A 9,759-nucleotide genomic window follows, 5' to 3' on the forward strand; every position below is an offset into this window, starting at 1 on the left:
AGCTGAAACTCTGGAGGGCTCCTTTGTTCTGTACCTGTAGGATGTTAGCGTTCCTGCAGTTTGTGAAAGTTGTTCCCAGGAGACCACCCTGGCAGACCATGTGGCACTGGTCCTTCTACCTTCTGTATGGGGCCAAGGCAAGAGGATCCCCTCTCCTGGTGGGGGAAGAAGCATACCAGGGAGTGTGTGACTGGGAGGCTGTCAAGAGCCATGGAAGGAGCACAGGCTGTGTGGTCAGACATCCTGGGTTCCAGGATTGGCTCTGCTGCTGATTAGCTCTGTGACCTGTGGGGCCTCAATTTTCACATTTAGAAAATAGGAATTAATTATCCCTACCTAACAGGACCAAGAAGGAGCTCTGGTGGCATGGTGCCCAGGAATTTGACTGCTAACTACAAGGTTGGCAGTTCAAACCCACCAGCCATTCTGAGGAAGGAAGATGAGATAATCCACTTCCATAAAGATTTGCCACCTTGGAAACCCAGTAGGGATTGCCATGAGTCAGAATTAACTCAATGGCAGTGAGTTTGATATTTTGGAACAAGACTGATATGGGGATGGAAAGCTTTTGGTGCTTTTTCACCCCAGGGGCATTCAACCTGTGCAAGCTACCTCCTCCTCCCTGTGTTTCCTCCCTCCCCACAGTCATCTTCCACACGAGTACCTTGGGGTTTGTGGAGACTCAAACTTTTAAATCCTCAAAAAAAAAAAAAATTGGTGGCCCTTGTGACCAGTGGCTGGGGAGGTGGCCCTGCTAATCTCGTGGCATAGAGAAGTCTCTTGACAGCAAAGTTGCAAGTCACAAAGGTCATCAGCCTGGGCTCAGGACATCAGACAAGCCAGGGCTGAGGAGTGGTCTGGCACCCCACACGGCCCAGCTGTGTCTCAAAGGTTGAGTAGTCTTTGAGTGGCCTCTTCTGCCTTTGGGTCCTTGGTGAGAGTGCTCTTGGGTACAGGTGTCATGGTACAGACGGCCACCAATGTCATTCTCTTTTGAAATCCCCAGACTTCACTAACCCCAAACACTGGCTATTTATAGAACCCAGAATGCACTCACGTGAGAATGGGTGCTAGACATCCGGGTTCTCAGGCCTCTGCTGGCCACCTGGGCTCTGCTGCTCATGGCAGGCTGCCCAGGAGCCACTCAACGTTGTCTTCTCTCCAGAAGACTCCCCCATATCCCCCTCACCACTCAGTGGAGCTGGGGCCTTGTTTCAACACCGGTCCTGTCCCCAGGGAAGCTTGGCGGACAGAGCGGGTGAAGGGACTGAGGGAACGGTGCCCTGGTGGAGACATCTGCTTTTGGAGGGAGGAAGCCGATGGACAGGACAACTGTCTGTAGCTGTCTTTCCCAGAGAAGCCCAAGCAGATAATAAAGCCGTGTAGAAAATAGGATTAAGGTAATGAACAGGCAGGACAGAGTTTGATCTTTCAATAACACCAAAGCCTGACTGACAGGCCAATCTGAAAGGTGGAACAGCATCGCCAGCAGGACTTGGAGGCTGGGCGGTGTGTGGTGCTGGGCGGATTCTTTGCTTTTAACCTGTCACAGCTGAAACTTGAGGAGTCCTTGGATTTTCTCTTTTATGTGTGTGCTGTGGGGTGAGGGGGAGTGCTGGAGGGCTGCCCTCGGGATGCTGGTGGGGGCTGGGACACACCTTGGAGGCACAGGCCCTCTCTGGACACCAGCGCTCCCAGATCGGCACCCTCCCCATGTCTGTCTGTATCTCTTGGGTGCCCACCCTCAGGCAGCCTGGGCCGCTTCTCAGCATGCATGAGGACCCCTTTCGGGGTCCTCATGCTCCCTCAGCCCCTCATTCCACCCAGACCCCTGGGCGTCTCTGTATTATGGGCTGGGCCTGGCTGGCTGGGGGAGGGAAAGTGTTGGCTACAGCGCACGGCCATTTCTCCCTCCCTTCCTTCCTGCCTTTCTGTCTCCTGGACCTGAGGACCTTGGGCTCAGAGGCTGTGCCCAAGGACAGAAGATGTCCAACCTAAGCCAAGTAAAGAGAAAGGTAGAGGCCTTCACCCAGCTGGAGATACCAGAGCTTCTAGAATAGATGGGGTTCAGGCTCAGCCCCTACCTCTAAGGGTACAGTGCCAGGAACTACCTCATCTTGACAGGACCTGACAGCTACTCAAGTGTCCCTCCTAGGCTCTATGGTCCCAGTAGGCCTCAAGGAACTGTGCCAGAGCCACTCTATTCCTGAGCCTGAGGTCTGGGAGAGTCAAGGCCCATCTTATATTCTCTGTCTGCATCTGAGCAGAGCCCTTGGCTGGGTCCCAGGGAAGGTGTCAGGTGTTTGACTGTGTGGTACCCCTGCTGGCTGCTGGAAAGCCCGCGTGGACCCAGTTGGCCTGACATCACCCCCACCCCCACGGCCTTGCCCTTGCAGTGGGTTTTGCCTTTTCCACCAAGGGGCATTTGGGCTAGATCTAGCATTAGTGCCCTGAGAGCAGGGCACAGCTGGGCCCCCCTATGACTGTGGGTAGGTGGGCACCACAATGGACAGCCCTGTAATCCTAGGCCTGAAGTGTCACAGAAGATCCAGCCACAGCCCTAAGCCAGCTTGGACACTTGGGAGTATGGTAGGGGGTTGGAATGGGCTTTAGTAATCAGTCTACTCCTAGGGCGTTGAGGGTTTGAGCCCTCGGCTAGGCACTATGCTGCCCTGTTTTTGTGACCGTATTATGCCCTGTATACACCCCTCACCTCCCCTTCCCCTGCAGGCCAGGGTCACCCCCAGCTCCTCATTGCTTCTCCATTTTGTCCCAAAGCCTCTACAACTCACCTGTCTCAACAAAGGCAGAGGCAGAAGAGACGTCTCACCCATTCTGACAGGTGCCCTGTATTTTTCCCCTATTGCCTTTGCTCAGGCTGACCCCAGTGTCTGGAATCTCCTCTCTCTGCCTAAGGAAACCTTGTTCACTTTTCGTGCTATAGAGCACCTCCATCCTGAAGCCCTCCTTGATCCTTGTGGCTGCAAGTGGTAAGCCTTACGGGTGTCAGAGCACTCATAAAGGCCACCCTGGCAGCCCCATTATTGCCTGATACAGTGTCCCCACTGAGCTGGACTGAGGATGGGTGAATTTTAGGACCTTGGATGGTATGGGAATGGTAAGGGCACCTGGGTGGAGCCCTGGGAGCCGCCTGGAGAGGCCACCCCGAGCCCCAGTGGCTGCTCGGAGGGCACTCCCAGTGCCCATGGCACCCTGGGGTGGCTTTGTCTCTGCCCTGGCCCTCCGCCCCCACCTCGTGCAGGGGGCCTGGCCCTCCATCAGGGTGATTACGGGAATTGCCCCTTTAAAGTACCTGCCTTCTCCTTTGAAAGTATTACTGGCAGCTTTTTTCATTTTCTTTTTTCTTTACCTCTTTAAGGAGCCCTGTAATTTCTTTCTCTTCCTTTCTCCCCCCTTTCTTCTTTCTTTCTTGTCCCCTCTGTCCCCTGAACTCTTTGAAATTGGCTCTCTGCCTGCTGACACCAAACTGATACTTTGCGTTTCACTTCTCCTTATCCCTTTATAGCAACAGATGTTGAAATTTTGTATCCTTTTATCTGCCCGGCTGCCCCTTCCTGTAATTATGGTCCCCTTGTTAGCAGTACAAAGTGGGCTGCCTGGCCGCCTGGCCTTTGAGCCATTGTGTCTGAACACGTGTGCGCAGGCGGGTGCTGGGGGTGTGTGCACGCACGCACACACATGCATGTGAGGGCTGCGTGCTTGGCAAGGGCCCTCTCCTTTCACCTGATGGGGCTGGGGCAGGCGGAGCTTCCGTGGACTTCCTTTTGGCTCTGCTACCTGGTTGTCGTAGCTGGAAGCTATCTGCTCCCTGGATTCCTCACCCTCCGCAGCAGAGGGCCAGCCTCTGGGCAGGTGGGTGGTAGGGAGGCCTGCAAAGAATGGGCACGGGCTTAAAAGCGGCCCTGGGTATCTTGGGGGACAGTCAGATTGTACAACTGGACAGACAGTGTGGAGGGGGCAGCGACTGAGTGACAGCGTTGTCTGTGAAGGCAGGGAGTGCCACCGGTAAGACCATGTGCTTTGGAGCATACCAATCTGACTTTAACACTTGGTGTGTGACAACTGAGTCTTAGTTTACTCATCTGTAAAATGGGGTCAAGAGAACTTACCTCAGAAGTCTACTGACACACAGTAAGGACTTCATATATGTGAGCTGCAGCTGTGGTGGTAGTTACCGTACCATCACATAACACATACGGCAGTCTCCTTTGGCGCCAGCAAACGTAGGGAGCAGGACCTCCAACTTACTTCCCTGTGTTCTTGTCAGCCCTGCATGCTGTGAACAGACTGGTTTTCCAGAAGTTCAAACCTTTCTTGCTATAGAACTTTAGGAAGGTCACTCTTCCCTCTCTGGGCTGTGGGTTTCCTTATCTGAAACCAGGATGCTAGACTAGGACAGTCATTCCTTGCTCAGAGGCCTGGTGACTCTCTTGCCATTCAAGGAATGAATGCTAACTGAGGAGCATGGACATGAAGGCCCACCCTGGTCTGGAAGCTCCTTCCCTTGGGCTCCCGTTCCCTCACCTACCCAAGCCCCCAGCTGAGCCGGCTTATGACCACTGCCTCTCCTGGGTGCCCTTGTTGCCACTGTTCCTTCTGCTTACACTGTCCCCTTCCTGTCAGTCTGGTTACTCACTGAGGAATCAACTCAACATTCCCTTTTCTTACTTGTCCTCTTAGAAAACTTTCTATATATCCTCCTACAGTACCTCCCCAGTCACTTTGTAGGGAGTTGGTTGTAGACATGATTCAGACTTCTCTCTCTTACCGGATTAAAAACTCCTGAGGGCAGGGACAATGTCTTCTTCAAAGTCCTCACTCATATCTCCCTACAGTATATGTCATGCACAACACCTGTATATAGAAGATGCTTAATAAATGGTTGTTGATGAAGGAGGGAAGATAGGGAAGGAGGATGGGGTGGAAGACAGACAGACCCTCCCATTCTCTAGTGACCATCTTGGGCCCAGCTTATTCCTTCAGGCCATCTGTCCCACAGGAGCAGAGGAGAGGTCGGATATGAACAGTCACTTTCCTCCCTTAAAAGCCTTTGTAGCATTTCAGGGTAGCACATGCCACATGAGGTGTTCTGGCACCCAGACAGATGCAGGAAGGAGCCCTTACCCTATGGGTATAGGACACCAGGGAGCACCATCAGGAGGAAGCCAGTATGTTAAATGGTGTGGGAGCCACAGGCATTCTTAGGTCATGCCCGAAGGGTCTCAGGAACACTTAGGACAGGGGTACTTTCTGTGGGCTGTTGGAGGGGCCAGGCCAGGGTAGTTGCTGTGACACTGGGATGAGAGGAGGAAGGGGACAGGCCACCCTGCTGTCCAGTGCGTGAACTAAAGGAGGGCAGGGAGGTAAGGGCTCGCCGGGAACTGTGTTCAACCCTCCCAGAAGACCTCCTGATCTTCAGAGCCAGCTAGGCCTAGTGCCAGTCACCTGTCCCCACAGGAAAGGCAGTGGGTGTCAGTGTCACCTTTAAATACCTCCCTGGCTGTCAGGAAGTTCCTCTCCAGCGTCAGGAGGGTTGCCCAGGCAGCAGAGTGGGCTGGGCCAGGCAACTCCAGCTCCTTACCTGATGCCCTTTGCCAGGGACCCCTTGGGTGTGGCCCCACGGCTTACTTTTCCCTGCCCAGGTGCTCGGAGGCTCCCAGGAGAAGCCCGCACTCAGCCGGGGCCAAGGGGACGGGTCTCCTTCAGCTGTCCCTCCCCAGCCTGGGTCTTATTCATCAGGCTCACAGGGGGCGGCCCCATCTGTCTTTATCTTTCCCTGGGTGGAAAGAGAATTGCCAGAGTCAGCTGGGGGAAGCGGGGCTGTGGAGGCGGCCCAGCCCTCGGCGGCTCCTGGGGGCCCGGGGCTTTGTCCGCAGGAGCTGGAAGGTGAAGGGACTTTTTGTCTGGCCCTCTATAGTGACAGACCCAGCCCTGCTCCCATCTTGGCCTGGGGCTCTGAGCAGCAGCCCTGTTCCCACACAAGTTGTGCGACAGCCAAGGCTCTGCACAGTGAGAGGCCGAGAAACATTCTTAACATTCTTTCCAGAGAAAAGGGGTGAAATGTCTGAATTTGGGGGTCACCACGTTATACAAATTGCAATCTAATCGTTTTTACAAGAACACACTTGCACTAAGAAAAGGAGCCCAGGAGGAGGGGAAGAGGAGACAGCTTGTTTTGTCCCCTTCCCCCAAAAGTTTGCACTATTGTCGCCCGATCTCTCCCTCCAGCACAGCAGCGAGCCAGAGTTCCTAGTTAAATTGGGCCTGGGCTGGGGGCCTCAACGGGCCCACGGTGCCATTTCTGTTTGTTTTCCCCAATCAAAGCCCCAGCAGGACTCCCGTGGCACCGCTGGGCCGCTATTTGAGGAGACGGCAGCTTCCCAGAGCCTGGTGTGTCAGTTTATGCTCTGAACTTAACCTCACGGGCACTGCACAACAGAGCCTCCAGGGCCCTGGGCCCAGAGGCAAAAGAAATTGTATCTTTTTATTGGCCCATTTAAAGTGTGTGTGGCCATTTCTGAGAAGAACACAGGAGAAAGAAACTCCTCAGGCGTCTGGCTGGGCTGGGCTGGCAGAGTCGGGTTCTGCACTTGTCCTGTCCCCAGGGGCTGGCCCTCGCTTGGGCCCTTGGGCCTCCCACAGCCGCAGGGGAGGGGGAACCCTTGGGCTGCTCTGTATTTCTTGTTGCAGACACTTATGGCCATGACATCTTCTAGTGGTGGCTCAGATGTGGGGGCAGTGGCCCAGGTCAGCGGCTCGGTCTGGGTGTGCCCCTTTGCAGCCCTGTGGGTACCCAGCCTCCTTCCCACTGAGCCCTGGGTCCAGGGCTGGGCAGGTAGGGCCATGCTGGGCTCCACTCTCCCCAACCCCCATTGCCTTTCATCTTCTATTTCAAACAGACAAACATGAAATTACTTCTATAGATTAAAGGGGAGAGCTCCTCAGTCATTCCTTAAGGCCTCACTAATGGAGGGGGCAGGGCCCCCAGATCTGGAAGGAAATGGAGAACTGTTGACCGAAACAGTTCTTACTGGGCACGCACAAATGTACACGTGTGCCTTGAAAGAGAGAACAAGTCATCCCTCTGCAGGCTCCCGCCGCCCGGGTGGCGGACTGACGGCCCGCACGGGAAGGCAGAAGCCCTCTAGGAACCTCCCTCAGTGATGTCTAGAGATGCTGCTCTCAGGGGAGGGCTTTCTGCCTGAGCCCTCTCAGGATGCCCACAAACACTAGTCGTCTTCTACCCCAAGCCAACACTGGTATAAGAGGAGAACTCCCCATGAATGGGCAGGTTGGGGGTGCCGGTTTAGGGCCCAACTCCCCACTGGACCTCAATAGTGCTCTTTGAGGGGGTCACCTCACTGTCAGGGCCCAAGGTGGCAGGCAGAGCGGGCTCCGTCAGCCTTCAGGGAAGATGGCGGCTCCACTCAGGAGGAGTGGGACAAGGGTCTCTGTGAGGTGGAAGGACTGGGGCTAGTCTGCATTCAGATGTGTGCTTAAAGCCTTCACTGTCTCCAGCCCTTTGCCAAAATGCTGCTTAGGCCAAAGATGGGGAGGTGGGCCTGTGACATCCACTCCCACCCATGCCAGGGCTCTTTCCGGGGCCTCCCTGTGACATGTCCATGGCCTTGTTTCTCTTGTTATGTCATGGAGGAGAGCCTAGCATCTCTCAGATGAAGCTAAGGGGTCGTGCCTGGGGGCCAGCACCTTCTTCATTCTCCCCAATCATTCTACAGAAACTCAACACTTCTACCCATCCCCTAGTCACAAGGATTAGTGGGTACACTTGATGTTGAGGGGTAGTTGCTAGGGCCAGGAGGCCCCCCTACGTGGTTGCTAGGGGTCTGGCATCAGGACAAGGGGGCTGCCCACTGCCGCGGTCACGGAGGGAATCACACAGTCACAAAGAAATTGTTCTTCTCAGTAATCTGCTCTCAGCCACCGGGAGCAGGCTGGAGCCCAGCAGGCTGGGGGCTGTGATCACAGAGCGTGCGAGCCCTGGGCTGGGGGCCAGCTGGGCTGGGAACACCAGGGACCAGCCCGCTAAGCTGCTTTCTCAGCGATTTCTCTCTCTGGACACAAAGGTGTTGACTTGTTTTAACATCTCCTGGGACTCCCCTTCTCCCTTTGTGTGGTCTTTATCCCCAATGAGGTTTGAGCCCCAGATTACAGGCGGGAATTAAGGCATTGGACTCGGGCAGCTCAGAACTGCATGACCTGCAGGATCAAGGGAGTATAAAGTAACCAAGTGTGTGTGTGTGTGGGGGGGGGGGGGTTTGTCCCCATTCATCGCCCAGAGGAGTGGCTGGCAGTGGGCAGCCAGCGTGCAGGTGTGCTGGAGGGGCTCCTGAGAGACCCTGGGGGAGGTGGGAGGCCTGTGGCTGGGTGAGGGGTAGGGTCTGGGGCCTTGCCCTCTGCCCGCTTCCTCAGGGATTCTAATTCTAGCTCAGGAAAGAGAGCTGCATTTCCCAAGCTCTGAATCCATCTGGAGGACCACGGTGAGCAGCCTCCGCCCTTCCTCTCTTCCCAGTGGGCAGCTGATGACACACCTGGGCAGTAACTTTCCCCCAGGGGCTGGGGTGCTGGATGTCATGTACGAGACCCCTTCTACTCTCCTGTCCTGTGGCTATGACACCTATGTTCGCTACTGGGACCTTCGCACCAGTGTCCGGTGAGTGTGCTGGCTGGGGGCAGAGAGGTGGTCAGCCCCATGCAGTCTTGGTCCTCGTTCCAGCCCTGGGTCAGCCCAAGGGTAAGGGCACAGAGACTCCATGTCAGAGGCTGAGTAGAGAGGGGCCTGCAATATCATACATCAAGCTGAGACTCCCTGTGGGGTACTGTTTCCTGTCTGGCTCGTGAGACTGCTGTCCCTCAGCCTTCTGGCCCCATCTTTCTGGAGCCTTGGTTCCCTCCCACCTGATGAATTCCATGGCATGGAAACCCAAGTGAGGATAGAATCTGCCCTGTGTCTGGGGCTTGACACATGAGAGACCTTTACCGAAGATGCTACGATGCCATCTCCTGTTAAGATTGCTTTGTAAAGAGTTTGGTGATACAGGCTTCTCTCTCCCAGCCCAGGGTGACGTCCTAACCCTCCCCTGAGCTTCCCCTGGGGAAACTGGGGTGGCGATGGATGGTGTCCCCAAGACTCCCCCTGTGTCTCCTCTTCCTGGACAGGAAGTGTGTCATGGAGTGGGAGGAGCCCCACGACAGCACCCTGTACTGCTTGCAGACAGACGGGAACTACCTGCTGGCTACAGGTTCCTCCTACTATGGCGTCGTGCGGCTGTGGGACCGGCGCCAGAGGGCCTGTCTGCATGTAAGTGCTCTGCCTGCCTTCCTGCCGCCAGGATGCCAAGGCTTATTATTACGGACTGTACCTGGGAGTGTGATAGGGACAGGGGTGCGCTTGGAGGGGCTGGGGGAAGCGCTGATGGCACACAGGCCTGGGGATCTGGGGTTAGGGTTCCTCCATCTCCCACTTGGAAACCTGTCACCGCGTCTCATACCCTCCTTTCCAGGCCTTCCCGCTGACGTCGACCCCCCTCAGCAGCCCTGTGTACTGCCTGCGTTTCACCACCAAGCATCTCTATGCTGCACTGTCTTACAACCTCCATGTCCTGGACTTTCAAAACCCATGACAGTCAGAGCCACCCCAACTTGTGGGCCAAGGAGCCAGCTACTCAGGGACCTCTCCTGCCTGGAGGGTGCATGGATACCCCTGCCCGCTGCACCTGT

General features: G+C 55.6%; 1 protein-coding gene across 1 annotated transcript in view; it reads left to right on the forward strand.

The window, feature by feature from the left end:
- FBXW4 (F-box and WD repeat domain containing 4) overlaps positions 1-9,662 on the forward strand; it is a 102,727-nt gene extending 93,065 nt beyond the window's left edge. Inside the window, exons 7-9 of the mRNA XM_007939932.2 lie at positions 8,552-8,692; positions 9,199-9,340; positions 9,543-9,662. Coding sequence (XP_007938123.2) covers positions 8,552-8,692; positions 9,199-9,340; positions 9,543-9,662 — 403 coding nt within the window. The remainder of the gene's footprint in view (positions 1-8,551; positions 8,693-9,198; positions 9,341-9,542) is intronic.
- The last annotated feature ends 97 nt before the right edge of the window (positions 9,663-9,759 follow it).

The sequence above is a fragment of the Orycteropus afer genome, unplaced genomic scaffold, assembly GCF_000298275.1.
Source record: "Orycteropus afer afer isolate SDZICR_OR568_19922 unplaced genomic scaffold, OryAfe1.0 scaffold00064, whole genome shotgun sequence".
NCBI lineage: Eukaryota > Metazoa > Chordata > Mammalia > Tubulidentata > Orycteropodidae > Orycteropus > Orycteropus afer.